This window comes from Lethenteron reissneri, chromosome 5 (assembly GCF_015708825.2).
Source record: "Lethenteron reissneri isolate LAM-NWPU_2019-01 chromosome 5, ASM1570882v1, whole genome shotgun sequence".
NCBI lineage: Eukaryota > Metazoa > Chordata > Hyperoartia > Petromyzontiformes > Petromyzontidae > Lethenteron > Lethenteron reissneri.
In genome coordinates, this window is record NC_083783.1 from 9,996,480 (window position 1) to 10,018,850 (window position 22,371).

General features: G+C 46.7%; 1 protein-coding gene across 1 annotated transcript in view; it reads left to right on the forward strand.

Moving 5' to 3' along the window:
* The first annotated feature begins 9,866 nt into the window (after positions 1–9,866).
* ASCC3 (activating signal cointegrator 1 complex subunit 3) overlaps positions 9,867–22,371 on the forward strand; it is a 104,978-nt gene continuing 92,473 nt past the window's right edge. Inside the window, 9 exon segments of the mRNA XM_061568172.1 lie at positions 9,867–10,177; positions 12,416–12,536; positions 13,861–14,011; positions 14,494–14,756; positions 16,118–16,450; positions 18,858–18,975; positions 19,703–19,913; positions 21,021–21,159; positions 21,672–21,797. Of these exon segments, the coding sequence (XP_061424156.1) occupies positions 12,429–12,536; positions 13,861–14,011; positions 14,494–14,756; positions 16,118–16,450; positions 18,858–18,975; positions 19,703–19,913; positions 21,021–21,159; positions 21,672–21,797 (1,449 nt within the window). The 5' untranslated portion in view covers positions 9,867–10,177; positions 12,416–12,428.

Sequence of the window (22,371 nt, forward strand, 5' to 3'; positions counted from 1 at the left end):
AGTGGACGGGTCGCAGGGACTTTGGCCGTGTGGTTTTGACTGGAGGGGCCTCCAAGGCTACGATGTTGAGAGCCACTGTCTCCACAGTGAATATTGTCTCCATTGCGTAAACAGTGGTGATGCCCCCCTCCCGTTACTTTTGGGGCTCATACTTTCAATTAGGATGGATGTACAGACAAGAGACGGGGATGATAGGACACTGTGATAGCACGTCGTGCTATGGTACATACACAGACGACCGCATCAGAACTTTTAATAATAATTTTTTATTTTACCAGGTAAGGCCCACTGAGTTATATCGCTCCTTTTCAGAAGCGAATGATAGCTCAAGGGAGTAGCTTATTACGTGGAAATGATTGCGTGGAAATTCATAGGGGCATGCGAATACTCTGAACGCATGTTTCTAAACGTGGAGGGAACAACCGAAGGACCCGGATAAAAATCCAGAGCTACCACGGAGATAGAGACACTGCAAACTCCAAATATACAGCAGCAGGCGTAAGGGTCGAGATTGAACTCATGACCTGGACTCGTCCATCTGAACAACTGCCAAATCGCTGTCCGTGGTGCTGACGTTAAGAAAAAAACGCCACTTTTTTAAATTTTCTTGCTATGGATTTCACACCTGATGATGATTTCTTGTGTTGCAGTCGAAACGTCGCGAGAATTTTACTGTTAATATTTTCATTTTTTATTGTTTCCCTTCTACGTGACTTTACCGAAAGAACCAAGAATATGAATAAGGCGAAGCAGTTAACAATTCGCCACCACGGCAAACATCAGTGGCGAGTGATATCTAAACCGGTCCAGCCCACACTGACCAGCGTGTTGAGGTCAAAGAACCCGTGACCGACACTGCTTGGGGAGGGAGGCCTTCGTCCAGCAGTGGATTAACAAAGAGCTTTGATCTAATGAAATTGTCGTATTTCATACGTCCAGGGTTTGTGGTATGCCGCCGTGGTGTAATGGTTACACTGGTCAACACACTTTTTCTGGCATAAGGTATTCCAACGGTTTCAAGGTAATTTTGGGGTGCTGATTCCAAATCTGGCATCAGTTTTTGTCTATCACATCAGGTTTTTGAGACATCAAATATTGCATTTTCAATAAAAACTGCAGAAGAAAAATACACTATCCTAAAAATACAGCACCATATTTTAACACTAAAGCAGTCACTGACTCGCAACAACTTGCAATCATAAGTGACAGAGTTAATTTCGGGTAAATCTGAGATCAGATTTGGAATCAGCACCCTGAAATTAGTCTAAAACAGCTGCAAAAGTCCAGGCCAGAATTTGTTTTTGTTGACCAGTGAATTATCGCATTGCGCGGCAGTTTCAACAATTGCTACGTTTCTTAAACCCCGCCACTCTCCCACCGCCGTCCACGCAGCAGTACACATGGCTACAGCGCGGTTTAAGCCGATCAGCGGGTGCCGTGTGGTGGGTCAGAGTGTGGGTACCCGCACTTCTGTGTGTAAGAACCGGCTAAATCCCCATCTCGAGACGCTCTCCAGTCGAGAGCCACCTCTGGAGAGGGGGCAGGCCAGCCGTGGCACGAGTAAGCGATTGCAGGCCGGCAACACCTGCATGGCGTCCCTAGCATTGTGTACGGAGAGAAACACGTGCCTGTCCCAGGGGGGGGGGGGTGGGGAGTGGATATTTGTATTGTATATCTGAGCCATTGTGTTAGATCCCTTTTGATTATCCGATTTTCGGAGCCTCTGGACTGAACAGGGATAATCCATCTCGCCTTGGGTGTGTGCACCGACAATCAACAGGAATCATCCACACGCACGAACCCCCTGCCACCCTCTCCGCATTGTTCACTTCAACTCCCAGCGTGCAAAATTACACCCAGCGCTGATTTTCGATTTTATTTTTTGTATCGATTTTAAATGTTGGGGTGTGCGGGAAGGAGCATACGACAGCAGAACTGTGTAACGCGTGTTCTTGTTTTTTTCAAGCATCTTTGTACGTGCGATTGAGTGTTGCGGTGCCAAAGTTTGTTTGATTCTGTTCTTCCGTGTGGTGGCAACACGTCCAGGGAGCTCGATACCAACCGACGTCGGTGTCTACCGCTGCTGGTCACGACGAGAGGGCTTTAGCACACACACACACAGACAGAGAGAGAGTTCGTGTCTCTGATGCTCCTCCCTCCGCCTTTGAAAGAGCGCAGACCGCAGTGGGTTTGCTATATGGCCCATAGACTTGCATGGCAAATCGATTAACATTTCTCATAGACGTTGATTGCCATAGACTCTTACAATGCCCATAGGCTAACGTTGCCCATGATATATATATATTGTTCATAGACTTACATTGCCCCTAGACTTGCATTGCCCATTGAGTCGCATTGCCCATAGACTAACATTACCCATAGACTTACATTACCCATAGACTAACATTGCCCATAGACTAACATTGCCCATAGACTCGCATTGCCCATAGACTCACATTGCCCATAGAATAACACTGCCCCCACAGCCTTGCATATAGCAACGATATGTTCAAGAGATGTCGTGCAGTGTTGCTGTTGCTCCACGTGTTGATATGATGTCAAAAAGATAAATACGCAGCCCTGCAATTGCGAGCTCATGCCACTGATGTCGGGGAAAAAAACAGTCAATCGAGCAAGCAAGCAAATTCTAGAGTGGTATTTGGTCTACTCTTTCACGTCGACCAGATTAGTTGGAAGAGGTGCGAGTACCCACACTTTACCCCACCACGTGTGATCTGCCGATGCACAGACTTCTCACTGGAGCGATATCTTACTGCTGGGTGGACAGAGACGGTGAGGGCTTTGATAAACTTGCGGCGTTGTTTATTTCGGCCTGGAGACGGAGTCGAACCGACGACTCCTGGATTGCAAGTCCAGTGTGCTGACCATGGCAACGCTGCAGTGGCTGACCGCTTTCGTTTCTAAGTTAAGAATCTAAACACGTGGTGCCTATTCATCCGGGCATTTATATACGTGCGGCAAAACCGGTAACCGGAATTTTACTGGGTTTTTTTTCGTTCTGGTTCTTGGTAATGCAAAAAAAAAATATTTTAATAATCCTAGCATAATTAATATAAACACAGTGTGCGTGAATTAGAGTACGTACGTGTTTGTATTAGACACGGCGTGTGTGTGTGTCAGCGTGTGTTTAACAGTGTATGTGTGCGCGTGCATCAGTATGCGCGTGTGTGTGTGCATCACCGTGTGTGCATCACCGTGTGTGCGTGTGTGTGTGTGCATCACCGTGTGCGTGTGTGTGTGCTTCACCGTGCGTGTGTGTGTGCATCACCGTGTGTGTGTGCATCACCGTGTGTGTGTGCGTGCATCACCGTGTGTGCGTGTGTGTGCATCACCGTGTGTGCGTGTGTGTGTGTGCATCAGTGTGTGTGTGTGCATCACCGTGGGAGTGGTGTTGCAGCGGTTAGCGCGCTGCACAACGATCCCCGCTCACGGCCACCAACACCAGCGACGATTATCTGAACCGGTACTGGGCATCCCCTCGTCCAACTCAGCCTCAAATGAGTACCTGGTGCGATGTGTAAACATTGCCACGAGGGAGACAAAGACGGCCGGGCGTGATCCTGGTCACCGTTGTGTGTCGTCCCGCCCTTTATAGGTGCTCGCTAACAGCACTTGCCCTTACAGTCCGTTGAGGTTATAGGGGGGATCTTTGTCCTATTTGTGCCTTTGTCTTCATCGATGTGTGCGTGTCAGTGCTTGTTTACCAGTACCGCATGGACGTGTGTTTGTGTGTGTGTGCATCAATGTGTGTGTGTGCATCAGTGTGTTTGTGTGTGCATCATTGTGTTTGTGTGTGTGTGCATCATTGTGTTTGTGTGTGTGTGTGCATCAGTGTGTGTGTGTGCATCAGTGTGTTTGTAAAAGCATGTCTTTCTGGGTCAAGTGAAATAACGCTACAGAGAGATATATTTTTTTTCAGCGCGTACGGCAAAGCGCCAACAGCATTAATTGAGCCAACCAGGTCAGCTTGGGACAGTATGCTGTTAATTAAATTGTGGGCTTTAATGTCACAGCGAAATGGCCGTTCTGGCCTCAAGTTGCATATGCTAGCGAGACACTTAAGGGAATACGATTTGAATTGTACTATTGTCACGCGCGTATGTCTTAGCGCAGCGTGTATTCGGAACACGACGTGCGTTCTATAATATTTTGTCCTTTAAGTGTTTTTTTGTTTGCGTGCTATATTCGTGCCTGGTCACGAGATGAAGAATCCATGCCTCGTAGAACAGGGCGAACCAACGCTTCGTGTTGAACAACGGCCCGTGGAAGCGGATATAGTAGAACCACCACCGAGATCTGCACACGGCAGCGCTTTCCCACCCACTCTGCATACGACAGAATAATGGTTGTTGTATGACAGTCACATTTGATATTTGCAACTGTCATTGCTGGCTGGAAATCATTGCACAGTCATTGATGATGGGACTGAGACGATTAACTCACAACACCCTTTTGGGAACCTCGTTTAATCACAAGCGGCTTGCCTTGGATTTGAACCCAGGGTCAGGGCACTGCCAGGTCAGAGCCCTTGTCTCTGAGCCACGGGTCACCTCTACCTACGAACACGTTGTTTGGTGATGCTGCTGCTGTAATGACAGGGGTGTACAATTAACAACAACCTCAACACACTCGTCAGCAACACTGTGGATTTACAGGAAACAAAAATATCTGATCGTTGACTTTTTGGGGAATGGCCCTTCATAACGCACGTGGTATGAAGAAGCGCATCTACTGTTAAGGCGTGCGGTAGATGAGGCCCATTGCCCGAAACGTCACCTAATATTTTATATTTTCTTTTTAAGACCACGGTGTTATGTACTTTTATTTTTGTTGTTGTTTTTAAATGTGCTTATGCACCACTGCCAACCCAGCAGCAGCATCGCCAGCGACGTAGTAACTACATTAGATCAGCTGAGGGGGTGCGGCAATCGGTCAGATGGGGACCCGAATATTTGATTTTCGCAATTTGCAAAAGCCTGAACGGCACTGCTCCCAATTAAACAAACATTAAACGTGCAACGTAAATGAAATAATTTGCATAAAATGTTAATTCAAACTGTGTTTTAAATAACAGTTTGTTCCTTTTGCACTGTTGTTGAAAACATATGTCACGGTGGTTATCAAGGGAGCCCCTGGCCCACATGCTCGTCACGCTACTGAGCATCACCAAATCATGTTCCCACTTAAGTTGTTTTGCTTTTTGCCATTTTTGGTGACCCATGTAACCCTTGCAAACGAGAACCATCCCTGGTCTCTTGAGTTCCTCACCCTTGTTAACCAAAATAAACCTGAATTTAAATAATGATGGCTCGTTTCGTTCAACGTCTACATTTAAGTAGGGTCTTTGAAGTCAAAACAGTTGTTACCTAAAGCTCCCCGGTAAACATGTTATAATGTTTATGTCGGAGCTTAAAATCAGAACATGATGGTTGTATAATTTTATGCATGTTCAAGATGGTTTAAACGGTCCAGTTACAATGGTTGAATGGGCTTACTTGTGCTCGAAAACACATTCCCTCCCCACCCTCCCCACCCTCCCCACCCAGCCCCTCCCCACCCTCCCCTCCCCACTCAGCCCCTCCCTCCCCACCCAGCCCCTCCCTGCACGACGGTCGGACGGACACAATAATCCCCTGTGGGCTGGTGGAACCAGTGGGTCCCTACCAGTATGATAGCATGAGTAACATTCACTCAACATGCAAAGATAACTATTTAATTTTCACGAATTCATGGCTCAGAAAGCAAACACATCTCCATATCAGAGACATTGGGGCTTTCGTTTGGTAACAAAATAGTAAACAACAAGTATTTTTGTGAATGATTCATGAAAAGTTTGCAATAATGTACAAAGTAAAAACATACATTTTCTGAATTCACTCAAGCTTACTCAACAATGCGCACTTAAATATGCAAATCAGAAATTTTAGAAGGCACAACAGATGAACTTTAGCGTAAATTCAACGCCGTTTCCACGGGCAACCCGATTAAGTACTCCCGTGGAAGAAACATTACGGGGGAAGGGGTAGGCGAAGGGGAAACATAATTCCGCCCGCGGCCAATAAACAGGCCACGATTGCAAGCTCACGAGCAACACGAGGCACCGACGTCGCCCCACCAACAAAAACAACAAAAACAAAAATAAATAATAAAAATGAATCATAAAATAATAGAAATAATAATAGGAATAAAATAATAAATCACGACGTTTCGGGCGCAGCACAAGCGTCCGTCATCAGGTGGGACAACCACAGCAAGAAACAAATGCTGAAGGGGGCATGCCCGAAACGTCGTGATTTATTATTTTATTTCTATTATTATTTATATTATTTTATTATTAAATTGTATTATTGCAGTCACGAAAGCTTCAAATCTAGAACACAAACAAAAACAACGCAAATCGAGAAGAGCCGTCACAAGGTCACCAGTGACGACACCGCGCGATGGTTGACAACATTGAGAGATTGTTAACCCTTTTGGGAGGTAACGTGTAATTTGCCGTTAATTAGCCACTTTGCTCAGAGAGACCAATTTACGTACATTGATTAGTCTTAATGAGCTGAAGCAATAATGATGATGATCACGACGATCAACCTATGCCGAACGGAGCGTTCCATTAAAACATCGTAATGGATCGATGTGCGGTTATGATCTGGTGATGGAAATATTAAGGTTAAATTGGCGGAGATGAAAATGTTACATTTGAATAAGACAATCAATGTCGCTTTAACCTACGCTGCACGGTTGTTGCGTGTCGCACATTTATTTTGTCAATTTAGTTCTTTTTTGTCTGTGTGATTGTTGTTTGTTATCACTTAATTTCCATGCCCCGAAACATGTATGCTCACATCCCTGCTCTACGTTGTATGTGCTATGAAGAAGGGGCATTGCCTGAAACGTCGCCTATAATATTATTATTTCTATTTTAAGACCGCAGTGTTATTGATGAATGTGTCGAACTTTCCGCGTTGTCTCATTGGGCCCTCAAATGCGTCAAAGTGACGTCCATACACGCACGCCTGTGCGCGGGCATTCACGTGGTACAGGCGGTCCTATTTCCCATAGACAGTAGTTAAATGACAACTTTTTGGTAAATAAGAGGTTGATAAAAAAATAAAAAAAAATGCTCTCCCATGACCAAGGATTATTTTCTCTTAATTTCGCACTGGCACAACGTGGTGAAATATGGCTAAATAACCTCCACAACCCGCAACTGCGTGGGGAGGCCCTCATCCAGCAGTGGATTGACAAAACAATCCCTGCACATGTGTCAAGGTGTATTAGGCACTGCGATGATGGTACAGGTTGTTTATAAAGAGCACCGACGCGCCGGAAGAAAGTCTAGTGTGCACGTGCCATGTCGAAGTTGTTTCGTACCCCTCGTCGCCGACCGTGCTAATCGGAGGTGCGAAATCAGCGCGGCGTGTCGCGACTGTGCGGTTGAGACTCGAACAATTGATGAATTGAAGAATTGCCACTGATGGACACGCGGTGCACGTTGAGCCAGGGACGATCTCCATGACTGTCATCTGCATCGATCGGCTCGCTGAGCCGAGCACCATTCACTCATCATGCCGTATTCTTCGTCGACCATTTTTTTCAACAACAAAAACTACGTGGCTTTACCGAAAGACCCAAAGAATATGAGCTACTGCAGTCAAGAGAGCTTTAAGTCAGGATTTACCGTCACACGCTTTCTGTTTAATTCGACGTTCCGATGCTGCCATCTGGTGGGCGCTGACCTGGGATTTCACCAACCGCGTGAAAATCTATTTGAGACGAAGCATCAAAATCGTACTCTTTGGTTCTTTCGGAAAAGTCACGTAGGTATAAAATAAAATAAATAACGACGTTTTGGGCTTCCCCACCTGATGACGGACGCTTGTGTTGTGCCCGAAACGTCGTGATTTATTTTATTTTATACCTATGTGACTTTACCGAAAGAAGCAAAGAGCATGGATTCCTGCAGTCACGAAAGCTTCAAATCAAGATGAATGAATTTCAGCTTTCAAAAAGCACTGCTGTCTGCGCTCACTCTCTCTCTCTATTTCATCATTTGATCCCGGCCTGTCTTTGCCATGGTGGCTAGGAGATGTTAACTACCTCGCCTAGACTACAGGAGGTCATAAGTTTGATCTCGACCCTGACGCCTGCTGCATATTTGGAGTTTGTGGTGTCTTATTCCACGTGGTCGCATAGATATTTCTCCGGGTCCTCCAGTTTTCCCCTTCGCATTATAAACATCCATTTAAGAGTATTTGGCTGCTATACATTTACACATAAGCCACTTCTATTTAAAGCTTTTGTGACTGCAAGGATTCCTATTCTTGGTTCTTTCGGTAAAGTCACGTAGAAGGGAAATCATATTTAAGACACTTCGTTGAGGTACCATTTGTTGCCAGGTCCCTTCTGAAAAATAGCTACAGTATATGGTTCAAAGGACCTTACCTGGTTAACAATACATTCACCAAGGGCAACTGTGGCCACTCAGTGCTTGCTGAGCAACGATGAGTCTAAGACTTTACCTGAAACCTGTTGCTTGAATGACTCTCCTGAAATGGTTCCAAGGCCCATTATACCATCTCGTCACACCATCTAGTCCAGGGGTGGGGAACCTTTTACTGCAAAGGGCCATTTGGATATTTATAACATCATTCGCGGGCCATACAAAATTATCAACTAAAAAATTCGCCTGTTATATTTGGTCAAACATTTAATTAACTCATCCCTAATGCGATGTGGCTGGAGCTGCTTCTCTTTGGTGAGGCGTGTGTGATGTTAGCTGGTATTGATGATGTTGCTACTCGCAACTGCTTTTCCAGGTTTTCTCCTAGATTTATTGAATTTCGAGTCCCGCCTCCGGTTGCCTTGGCAGGGTCAGACCCAAATGAATCCACGGGCCTTATACGGCACGCGGGCCGGACGTTCCCAACCCCTGATTTCGAGTCACAACCATCACTGCACACCATCTCATTGCACCATCACGCCACAACATCACTCCTGGTAAAATAAAATACAATTTGCATTTTGTAGTATGTTTGTTGCCATTTGCTCGTCGTTCTCTGCAATATCGATCCCAATTCCATGAAAATATGATCTGACAAAAGAAAACAAAAATTTCAACAATCATCGAAGACGTTGTGGTGAATATAAACAAACAAGTGGAGATTTGTCTCTCAAACGTGGGAGGGTGTTTTGGTGGGGGGGTTATTGGGTGGGGGGGGTTATTGGGTGGGGAGGTTATTGGGTGGGGGGTGTTTTGGTGGGGGGGTTATTGGGTGTGGGGGGGGGGTTATTTGGGTGGGGGGTGTTTTGGTGGGGGGGTTATTGGGTGGGGGGGTTATTGGGTGGGGGGTGTTTGGGTGGGTGGGTGGGGGGGTTATTGGGTGGGGGAGTTATTGGGTGGGGGGTTATTGGGTGGGGGGTTATTGGGTGGGGGGTGTTTTGGTGGGGGGGTTATTGGGTGTGGGGGGGGGGGGTTGGGTGGGGAGGTGTTTTGGTGGGGGGGTTATTGGGTGGGGGGGGTTATTGGGTGGGGGGGTTATTGGGTGGGGGGGTTAATGGGTTGGGGGTGTTTGGGTGGGTGGGGGTGTTTGGGTGGGTGGGGGGGTTATTGGGTGGGGGGGTTAATGGGTGGGGGGTGTTTGGGTGGGTGGGGGTGTTTGGGTGGGTGGGGGGTGTTTGGGTGGGGGGCTATTGGGTGGGGGGGTGTTTGGGTGGGGGGTGTTTGGTGGGGGGAGACAAAAACAGAATCCCAAGAATCGCGCGTGACGTCAGGCCCCCCCCACCCCTCGCCCCGCCCCTCGCCCCGCCCCCCTGTTTGCCGATTTTTTTTCCGAGGCCTTCGCACTAGAGGCGTCACGACTGCAATTAATGACAAACGGAGGCGTTGAAGAGACGTCGACAGTCAGAAGATAACCGCCAAACTCGCCCGCCCGTCAGTGCGCGTCGTTTTCTCGCCGTTAATTTAAGTGCGAGGCAGAAATAAAACGCAACAGTTCTCGCACGAAAAACAACCAAACCATGTGGTGATTGTGCGGCGTTACTGTACGGGAACAGAGCGCATTCACTCGAAGCTGCTGCTACTGCTGCTGCCGCTGTCACTGTTGACGGGTTCGCGATAAAACAACAACAACGAGAGGGTTTAAAGTCTCTGTCGGTGAGTTGTACTTACACTCGAGTCACGTCTACAATGAGCCTCGCCGCGGTGTCATTCGCAGCTGTTTGGCCGCGTTTGGTGCTGTTTCAAGTAGCCGGTAGGCCGCAATTGAGGCCTTGGTCATACTTCCCCACGCTCGTTCACTGCTTAGCCATACTTTACCACGCTTGTTTGACCACGCTTCCCTACGCTCATGCTCTTTGGTTCAGTGGTTACTTGGCCGTACGCTACGTCACGCTGGTTCAGTGGTTGTTTGACCATACTTCACCACAGTATCACGTTGTGGGAAGTGAAACGGTGGTTGACGTGCAATTATTGGGCCCCGACCATAGGAATGTGGAATTTCCACCACTGGCACAGCGCCACCACCGGCAGACTCGGACCATCCTCACTGTATCATCATCACCCTCACTGTATCATCATCATCCTCGCTGTATCATCATCATCCTCACTGTATCATCACCCTCACTGTATCATCATCCTCACTGCATCATCATCACCCACACTGTATCATCATCATCCTCACTGTATCATCATCCTCACTGTATCATCATCATCCTCACTGTATCATCATCCTCACTGTATCATCATCATCCTCACTGTATCATCATCCTCTGTATTATCATCATCATCCTCACTATAATCATCCTCACTATCATCATCCTCACTATCATTATCATCACTGTATCATCCTCACTGTATCATCATCTTCACTGTATCATCATCATCCTCACTGTATCATCATCATCATCCTCACTGTATCATCATCCTCACTGTATCATCATCATCCTCACTGTATCATCAGAGAAGAGGTTTTCCCCTTTTATCTGGCAACTAAACAGGTGTTAAGATGTTAAAACACCAAACTGAAACCTTTTACAAGGAATCATGTCTGCATTAACCACAGTGATTGTGGTCAGAATGCAAACACACTTCTCGTATTTTGGTACTGGCAGAGGAGGTCCAATGATATATCATCATCAGTCATGGACGATCTACTGCTGGATGAAGGCCTCCAGGCATAGCTTCTGTGATCTGGCGAGAATCTGGCACATTCCCGGCGACTTGGTCATCGGCTGTATGTATGCGAAGCAATATTGAGTGCCTTATATTATTGCATCTATACATTGCTTTGCCCGGGTTGCTGTTTGTCGCAATTATTAAGGCGAATGGTGTGGCCAGAACCTCGCAGCCCCAGCCACCCTTGTTTCCCCTGAACTGGTGTTCTTCATTTGATTGAATGTTTTTAAATATATAAGCTTGAGTTCACCCAGGAGGTTACCGCAATGGTTTCATTTGTGTTTCTGCTGATGACAATGTGCCTCGTGGCCCCGGGATTGAACGTGACGTCAATGTACACAATCCACAATGACACCACTCCCCTGTAAGTATATACAGTCCAGTCGCCGCTCTTTAAATGAAACTTATTGCCATCAGAATATTGGATTTCTGCCATTCTCTCATGGCCCCTCGATGGAGGCAAATGCCTCCTAACGCTCTTCATAATTAATTGTACGTGTATTCTTCTTGATGTGCAAGGACTCGTATAAACAAGTCATACACGAGATTGCATATGATATCTACACGCCTAAGAGTAGAGGCATAGCTTTGAAACCCGAGAAGTATGCAGAGAGGTGAATGTCATTGTAGAGTAATTTAGTTAATGCTGTAATGTTGCACCAAAGTACTTTGAGATACAGTCAGTCATGCACTGGCATGGGGGAAACTCATCCAGCAGTGAATTGACAAGCCAGTGTGCGTAATTCCCTCGAGGTATTCCACAGTAGAAGAAAATAAGCGGGGATTTGCACAACATCATTATACTCTAGCTTTGTTTCGTCTTAGTGATTACTGGTGGTTACATGCGCGAAGCACTTTTTTTTAGATACCGTGTCGTTGTGTGACTGTGCGCTTTGTGCGTGCTTGTGTTGGTATTGCTAGCCTCACCATCCCTATCCTGTGATGGTGCTGGCCACATTACAAAAAAATTACTCGGGGGTGGGGGGCGGGCGATATTTCAACAATGCAACAAATATTTGTGTGCCGTAAAGAAAGGCCATTGGCCGCAATGTTGCCTACTATATGTTTGAAATTTTTAAGGCCACACTGTTATTTGTGTATGTTTATTGTATGCTACAGTCAGCACAGCATCACCAAGTCACGTGTTAAACCACAAGGATATTTTACATTTTGTGCTCTCATTATTCTTGGTACTGAATTATTATTATTCTGTTGCAGGGAGAGAGGAGCGATGTTGATGGCAATGGAACTGCCCAGGCTCACGAATGCCCTGCGGTCGTTCACCAATGTCAGCAATAGCAGCTTTGAGCCAGACACGGACTCGGACCTTGACCTACAGGTGAGCACCACCTTGATAGCGGAGAATGTTGCGTCACTGCGTCAATCGTACATCACGTTGCCGCAATAGCAGGCCCATCGCGTGGTTCAAAATTATGTTCTTCATATGTTGAACTTCTTTCACACCATAAGTAGCCAACCATGCTGATCGGAGGTGCAGGGGAAGGACAACAAGCTAAACACATAAAGCAGTTTTAAAGATATGAGTTTTCAATATATATTATTTAAAACTGCATAGCTGCAGTGGCTTCCTATTATCGGAAGGAAGGGCGTTCCAGACGGCCGCAGAAGCGCATCTGAAAGCGCGCGATGCAGTGACCGTCTTTGTTAGACGGCAAGCCACAAGCCGCTGTGAGGACGAGCGGAGTTCACGTGATGGTTTATGCTCCTCGGTTTATTTCTGCGTGACTTAACGATGTGACTTACAGGAAGGCGCAACCCCAACAAGGAAGACAAAAGTAGTCTCACGTGCATGGATTGTAGAACGCTTTGCAGCATGCACGCTAACAACATTCAACATTCATCCACGTTTTATAAACACGCAGTTGTTTAAACACAAACGTATCTTCCCTAAAGCAGATAATGACGAAGAGGCAATGGTAGAATGCCATCGTTTTTCACTCCTGTGCCGCTGAGACATATTCCTCAAGCGTAGACTCGTTTTGAGTTTGGAGGAACGACTTCCATTATAGATTTTCCACATTGACCAGTGTGGGATGAAGTGTGCTCAAATATTGACGATTGTTTTCCCAAGTAATATGAGCAAACGTGCAACACACCCATGACAGTAAAATCGTTTGTTCGGAAATGGCTAAATAAAAGGTTGCCGTCAAAGACATTTGGTTCAGAACAGGTTCTGTTTGAAACCAATGTCATTTGGAAAGACTCACCACAGCCAACATTAACAATGTCTGCTTGTAGCCTGATGTCATAACAAACTGTTGGACCATTGCTAAAAGTGTCAATATATATTTTTTTCTGCAATAATCCAGTTTTAATGATGAATGTTGTGATTCTAGATTTGAAGCTTTCGTGACTGCAAGGATTCATACTCTTAGGTTTTTTCGGTTAAAGTCACGTAGGTAAAAATAAATAATGAAAGTAAAAATAATAGAAATAATAATTATAAAAATAATATAAGTAATTCATCTTCATATAATTTTCACTTTTATTATTTATTTTTATCTACGTGACTTTACCGAAAAAACCTAAGAGTATGAATGCTGTGAGTTTGTTGATACTTGTGCTTGCCTAGCACAGTCCCTTATTTTTTGTAATTCAGAACAGAATTAGTTTTCCTCCATTAATTAGCCACTCTCTCTCAGTCCAAGAGGCAGCTGGTCAAACAGACGTCGGGCAACGTGGGGCTGAGCTGGAAGAAGGTGGTCGACTTCCTGTCGTGCAGCATCGTCAAGAGCCAGCGCAGCCAGCTGAGCGACGACCTGCGAGCGCTGCTGCAGGTGGCCAAGCGGATCGGTGAGACTTCGCCGAGCGTCGTTACCCTTCCACTGTGAGCGGACCGGTGTGTTTGTGAAGGTTTCTTTTATTTGCCCTGACAAAGCACCATTAGGCCATGGTGCCGTCAGTCTGCAAGGTAATCTGAAGTGATTTGTTTACCTTTTCTATACTCTGCACTCCTATCATTGTTTTAGTATTGTTCTCGCCCGCCGCTCCTGGACATCTGTGAACAAGAGCTTTATAGCTCATCGGATTCCTCCAGTATAAAGATGATTCTAGAAAAGATGATGGCTGGTCGATGAGAATAATGATGGACTGGCAACCAAAGGAGGGGATCACACCCGATAGTGCATTTAAACGCAATGATATCAGGCAGCACCCTATGGTCTGAACTCAAAGGAATTCTACTAAACACTTTCGAAGTGTCCCCAGTACGTCAAGCCAACGTGCGATTTTGTTTGCTCATTTATTTATTCCCCCCCGCCCGCCCCACACCGAAGTTGGCAGCGAGGAGGACACTGAGTCGGTGGAGTGCGCCGCCGCATTCCTCTTCGAGACTTTTGCTCCAGGCGAGGAGGAGGAGGAGGAGCGGGGAGGAGCGAGCGCAGCCTGGCAGGAGCGAGCGAGCCGTCTGCGCGGCGCGCTGGGTCCCGTGCCCCCCGGCGCCGCTCGCGACGCCAGCGACGTCGTCGCTCGGATCGTGTCCCGGCTGCCCGAGCCCTCGCGCCTCTCCGAGCTCTCCTTGCCCAGCAAGGAGGAGCAGGTAACAATGTATTCTAGATTTGAAGCTTTCGTGACTGCAGAAATGCATATTCTTTGTTTCTTTTGGTAAAGTCACGTAAATAGAAAAAATCTATTTTCGTCTAAATTTTTTAAATTTGTATTATTATATTTTCTATCTATGTGACTTTATCAAAAGAACCAAACAATAGTAACGAATTGGCATGTTTTGTTTACTTGACAAACCTGACTAATTGGCTGTGTCGGGTGGTGGCAGATTTAACGACACATTTTTATTTTACGCGATCTAACCCGAAAACCTCATGTTAAATACCTTGCCGAGTATACGAGATGTCGCGAGTTCAATCCCGACCCTGACGCCTGTATATTTGGAGTTGGCATGTTCCCCCCGTGGATTTTTCTCCAGATCCTCCGTTTTTTTGCTCCACATTCATAAACATTTTCCACGTGATAAAAGCCACTTCGTGGGGCGATCATTTGTGGCCAACTCGCTTCTGAAAATGAGCTACGTAGCTCAGTGGGCCTTACCTGACAAAATAAAAAATTGTTTCATCGTTTAATAAGCATTTGAGTTGGCCTGCTTGGTTGGCATCGGCCCTGGATTAAACATTTCCATGCTCTTCTCCATTGGTTGGCATGGGTCCTGGTGCGAGGAATACAACGATGCCGCCAACCCCTGTCCAAGTTGTTGTCTTAGCCCCCGGCGCCCGAGCCGGGCTCAGGGGCGATCTGCACACTTATGAACGAATGAATCTGCAATTGGGTGAAAACTGTGAATCATGGGAACGTTTACAAATTTGTGGAGCAGTTGCATTTGAACAAAAGATGCTCTTCGCTTTCACTTACGAATCGAGCTGACAAGAGCATGACAAATATGCAGTTTTTTTTGCTTTAGTTTGCTTGCTTAAACAAATGCTGGTGGCTAACGGTGCTACCTATACTGCACCACAACAATGCATCTTGGAGTTTGTATCTACGATTTTCTTCACCGTCTCCCGTTATCACTGTTGGCACCCGGTGGAAATTCGACCTGTTATCGGTTATTGAATGTAATTGTTTCCACACTTATCTCTTCATCTACTTATCCACCATCGGCACCCGCTTGGACACGCACGTGATTGAGCATCGCTGCCGCTCAAGTGTGGTTTGTTTCTGTTTGCGCTGCGCGTTCAAAAACTTTCGCCACGCGCCGCTGCGGGAATCTTCCGGAGTTGAATGTATGATCATCTTGCGGAGTTGAACCAACTCAACTGGTCTAATTCAGCTCATGTGTAGAAATGCTCTTCGCGCAGCCCGGCCCGGAAAAGCGCGATTAAATCGCCGGTTTTTTTTCTTTCCCGTTTTTCTTTTTTTCTTTCCCGTTTTTCTTTTTTTTCTTATCAGGACGACGATGGCAACACCTGCGCTCCGTTTGGGCAGAACATCCCCTTCTCCTCCGACGGCTTCGACCTGGAGCCCGCCGACAAACTCATCGCCCGGAGGCACCTCGATCCGCCAAACCAGCTGAGCCTCGACTACTCGCGCTTCGTGAAGGCAGCGGGCGGCCGGGAGGAGGGGGCGGCGGGCCAGGCCAGCTGCGTGGACGGCGGGTGGCTGCGCAGCCAGGTGGAGGAGTTCGTGGCCGCTGGCGGCTCGAGCTTGCCGTCCGCCGAGCTCTGCTCGAGCCTCTTCGAGGCGCTCATTTCGGACAAGAGCGACAACGCGCTTCAGAACGAGGTATGCCCCCACCCCCCCCCGAAAGACGGGGAGGTAGGGGATAGGGATTCAACACTGATCAAGGGAACTTTGGAGGTCTGACAACAACAAAAATTCTAGATTTTTCAAGAACAATTTTCAGATCATCTCTGCGGTTTGGGGTCATTTACATGATGTACTAATTTAAAATGTGTCGGGACGTGACCTAATGCCGCGGGATGCCATTTCAAAATAAAGTAAATCATTTAATAATTTTGATCGTTGGAAAATGTGCCTCGGCCTGATTTTTTTTAATTAATCCCAAAATTGCAAATGCATCCATTGTTTGCAGGGTCATTTAGAACCTCGAGGCTGTTAGGATCAAGTTCATTGTCAGAATCAGCCACGTTACGCTCAGATTTTAATTGGATTTTAGTTGATTGTCTCCGACCGGTCATCAATGAATCCACCAAAAGAACCCATTCTCATTAAATTCCAGGATGTCGTACAACAAACGTTGGTGTTGGTGCAAGTGAGAAAGTGCTGCTGCCTCCTGCTGTGTGTAAGAGAGGTCCTTTGAAAGAATGTCGGTGGTTGTTCTGTGATATCCGCTTCTCACAGAGGTGTTCTGTAGCATGAAGGGATTATACTGCCTTATGAGAGATCGGTATTGGATCATTGTTTTTTAACCCGACGCTGGCAGGCACAATTTGAATAGAATCGGTGGGGGCGGTGGTTTTTTCCCCAAAAATAGGAATGCAGAAAGTGCTGCAAATTAGATGTTTAACTTTGAATCATTGATTGATTGAAACGTGCCACCACTTGAGCTCGCTCTGCACGAACGGCTGCACTAACGATTGCGCAACACCATTAGCCCGGAGAAAGTAAACCTCCCACTCCCGAGCGGCTCCGCGGTGGCACGGCGCGCCGTCCCAAGGCTCATTTAGAGTGCGGCAAACGGCTTTTAACTCCACGAACCCCAGTGAAACGGTGATTATGGTTTTAATCAGCGGGAAAGCCAGCTGCCTTTAACGACGCTGCGCGCATTCTTTTTTTAAAAAGGTACAATTACCAGTAACTTTGCAAACTTTCCTCCGCCGGGGGGCTCCATATGTTTTTCCGGTCGTTGAGCTCATCGCCTTGAAGCTTCTCTACCCCATTACCCTTTCCTTCCCCTTGAGTAGCGCATTCATTGTGGAACTGCACTCTCTTAGGAGCAATATTTATGTTCTGTTCGGATACTTTCGGGAGGAAAGTTAGAGCAAGCATTGTGCAAGTCTGCTGAATTAAAAAACTTGGGTTAGAGACTTACAGAGCGTTAAGTGTGTCCTGTTGGGTGAGAGAAACCACCACTTTCGAAGGGCCTCTTATTATTGAATTGGGTCAGTTGCATCATCTTCCAGGTCAGTGCCCTGATGTGGGAACCGACAGCAGGAGTTCCGTGTTATCTTTTTAAAAGGCATTTTTGTTAGATGTAAACTAATTATTTTTCATCTAACATGTCAGGTCTTTGTGGAAAATTTTAATATTTCTGCCTTGTGTGTTTATACATTTACAACGTTATCCTTTTGGATTTTTTCTGAAGTTTATTTTAACCAAGTCATTAATGTCCTTGCACACATTAAATATGCATGCATATGCAATCTTCCATCTTTACAGAAGTTCCCGTTTTGTGGGGTAGAGTGTGGTTACTCCCATCTCTTTATGTGTGTCTAGTCAGTGTAGAAGGGTAGGCTGGAGTGCCTTCTGGAGGGACACTCTAAAACTCTCCTACCTGGAAAGTCCTTCCATCGGTAGTGGCATGAGCATGTCATCTCAGGGCTTCCTCTTGGTAATTTTCCATGCGATGATCATCCTTCGAGCAGAGCACGTGCGGAAGTGCAGGGTCCCTCTTGTGCATTCACGGTATTCGAAGGGATTTTCGAAATATTATATCAGCATCCAGAGGCAGTTTTCTAATACAGGATGATGCACTGGTGTATTCGGGACTTCTCAATGGACGTGTCTTCATCTCAGGACACGACGCCGATGGGGACGTTTCAAATGCAATCGTAAACAAAGACAACAAAAATGTGACGACAATAAAAACCATTTGCGATTAGCCCTTTCCCATTCCGATGACGTATGTGTACGTGCACGCCATCAGTTTTTCTTTTGATTCCATATTTTAGTTTGTTTAGTTTTTCTTCCGATCTCGTTCTCATGTCATACTTTATCGGAATCTAAATAACTTTATTGGTGTTTTTAAAAACAACGGCGCTATGCCTCTCTAAATACAATTTCGAGATTCAGTGGTGAACTGGACCCACCCTGAAATTTACAGACGTATCTGAACAGGAAAGGGTTACGTTACAGCAAGCGACTAAACTCCAGCAAGCCACGCGGCTGCATATTCCGTGTTTGATGATTGACATTTTGATGTGTGTTCCACCGCACTGTGTCTTCCCAGCTGTTCGAGCTGCTGGGAGTGGGCGGGTTTGACTTCATCACAAAGCTACTGCAGCAGAGGAAGAAGATTGTGGACTGTGCCATGGAGCCCGTGGATGAGGGTCCTCCGGTTAATCGTGGTGAGAGAACCTCCATTCACTCGCCCCCACAGCGATTGAGATCATAGATGACTGGTGTTCTGAGTGAATCTGTGGGTGTCAGAATGTTAAACCTGCACCGCTGAGATCCGTGCATTCAAATCCGGGCAGGAGCCCGTAATTAAACCAGGGCTGTCGACTGCAAAGAGCTGACAGCGTCAGAATGGTTACGAATGAGTGCATGCAAAATATGGTTCTTCGTTTAAATTTGTGTTTGGAGATCTGATAATTAACAATATATATCTATATCGGGTTGGCTCTCCTGCGGTGAACATTACTGCCAGTGGCAAAGCAGATAAGAAAGTTTTGTCGCTTATTGTGTTCAGCAGAGGTCCTTCATGTCATTTCTGCATCTGTGGGCCGTTTTCGAACACGCAGGAGTTGCACTGCTGTGCGAGAGATCCAAATGGTTGGTTCTTCTCTTGCGGTGACACTCTTGGCACAATCGGCTTGGGGATTGTAGCAGATTGGCCACAGCTGATGATTATGGCATCGAGTTTCATTCTTTCTTGCGCTGAACTCGTAGGCGACTTGAGCGACTATGTATGTGCGTATGTTGAACTTCTTTCGCGCGGTACATAGCCGACCGCGCTAATCGGGAGTGCGGGGGAAGGACAACGAACCAAACACAAAAAGCATTTCTAAAGAAATTCGTTTTCGATCTAGACTTAGAGGCCGCCACGCCCCACCCGTGTCTTTGTGCGCTCAGGTCCGGCAGGGGGAACGGGGGCCCCCGTCGGCCCCAGCGTCGCCCGCCAGGTGACCGTCCAGTCGGAGACGGAGCGGCTGTTGGGGAAAGCGGCACGCCGCGAGGAGAAGCGCAGCCTCAAGCGCGATCGTCGCAACGGCGACGACGACACCGCCGCCACCGCCGCCACCGGTGTCAACGGATTCGATCCCCTGGCCCTGCGGCTCCAGAGGTGCAAGAAGACCCAATGGTTACAGAGCTCTGGGATTTAGAAGAATATTTATTTATACTGCAGGAATCCAACGAGTGTTATAAAGCACCTCTTTCACAGATATAACAAGATCACGTGCCCAGTGGTCGTGGGTCGCCTTGGGCTGTCCCATCATTTTCACGTGATCGTCACTTCCAGCACCCGTAATTTTCCGCATTGTAATCATCGTCGTGATTGTTTTATTATCACGAATTGTCGTCATCACGGTTGTCATTTTCAGCATCGTAATTGTAAAAATAATTGTCACCATCTTCAATGATGTTATCATCATCATTGCCATCGTGAGCGTGATCGCAAATTTTCAACTTCACCATTGTCAACATCATCTTCATCAAAGTGCCATACACAAATTGGTTACTAAACCGCTTTGAACATGCGAAAATTATTCACTGTAATTGGGGTCCACTCGGTGAATGTGCATGAGATTAAGAATAACATCCATGAAGTGCACGTGAAAAGGTTGGTTTTTTTGGCGATTTGTAGAAAACTGACGATTATACCGCCACACACATACAAACACTGCACTGAGTGTGGCCCTTCAATCGTTCAGGGCGGATAAGTACGTATGTTTAACTTCTTTCGCACCGTACACAGCCAACTCTGCTAAGCAGAGGTGTCGGGGAAGGACAACAAATTAAATACAAAAGCAGTTCTAAAATTACTTTTCAATCTAGATTTAAAAGTGCATTGCTCCAGTGGCTTCCTAATATCGGAAGGAAGAGCGTTCCAGACGGCCGCAGAAGCGCATCTCAAAGCGCGTGATGCGGTGACCGTCTTTGTTCGATGGCCAGCCATGGAAATGTATCGATTTTAAAATGTTATTTTAAAGATTTTGTGATATACGCATTTCTGATATGATTTAGAATAGCGCTCCAGTGGCAGCAGGACATCGCCTCTTTTATGTGTGTATGTTGAACTTCTTTCGCACAAACGTAGCCAACCGTGCTAATCGGAGGTGCAAAAGCTAGGACAACAAATTAAACACTACACAGTTCTCAAGATATGAGTTTTCAATATATACGATAAAAAATAAACTAAATCTTGGCACGGGTGCAATGCGTGTGGCAGGGAGGAGGCCCTTCTGAATGCTCAGATCGCACCGATACTCCTGCCCCGGGCTCAGTGGACCGAGCCAGAGAGATTCCCCAACGTGTACGACGCCTACGCGGACGCGCGCAAGACGTCGGCCTTTGTCGGAGGCTCCAAGGTATGGGGAGACGCGCATTTTGAGTGTCCGTGGAGATCGCAGTCTTAAAGCGTCGTCAAATAACCAGCGTGCACCGCGCAGTGTCGGATGACCATAATACAAATTATAATAATGATAATCTCAGCATTTATACGGAACTTGAACGACTCGGCAACTGAAAGCACCACGCATCACATCTCAGAACATTCCAAGGGGACCCCCAGTGGCAGCAGCCCCCGCGCAGCACAAGACGACTCATCCAACAGTAGATAGACAAAATGGCTGTACATGTGCATTACGTATGACTTTGTAATTGGTCTACTCTACGTATGAGGGGTTCCAGTGTAACTGTGAATTCATTAGTACCACTACAATTAACACTGAAATGTGGTGCTGTTGGGATAGTCCCCCCTCCCCTCCCCGTCATATGAATGTGGAATTTCCACCAATGGAGATTCAGAAATAACGTGCGTTGAAGCTTATTCGTCACGCTGGCCTGCCCGGGTCCCTTTCCTCTGTGCACGTTGACACAGATGCTTCTGCCAGAAGGCTTCTCGGTGCAGAACAACAAGATGTACGAAGAGATGAGCATCCCACCCACTCCACCACTGCCCATCGGAATCGCAGAGAAGCCGGTTTTCGTCCGCGACCTCGATGAGGTGGGGTACTTTGTGATCACAAACACACACGCGCACTCACACACAATGCACGTATTGCCGTCGGGTCATGCCTTTCAATAGCTAAAGGTTCAGCCGTGTAATTTTCTGCTCACGGCACCGCTGGAAGAAGGGCCTCCGTGAGACGGAGCTCGTAGAAGTCCTGTTTGAGGGCATTTGGCCTACTCTACCACCCTGGCCGGACATCTTGGAAGAGGTGGGAAGACCCACGACTCTTGACTCCTACTTGGTGAACAGAGGTTGGGGAGAATTTTTTTTTAACCTGCCCACTGATGAAAACGGCGATCTCTGGAAGGCCGGAGTGGCAATCGTGACTTTGCGACAGCAGCCCCAATAAAAAAACACTTGCAACTACATTCATAGAACCACATCCAGTCTTTGTATCCTCGGCTGTCTAAGCAATGCTTTTGACCTTATCACCCAGAATGCACCTGATCTCATCGGTAATTATTTCTTACACAACCCATCAGGATAGTATAATTTCGGCACCGTTTATTCAAGACGAGAAAACTCACAACCGCTTTTGGCGCAAAGTGTCTTCGTCAGCAGAGTCCGG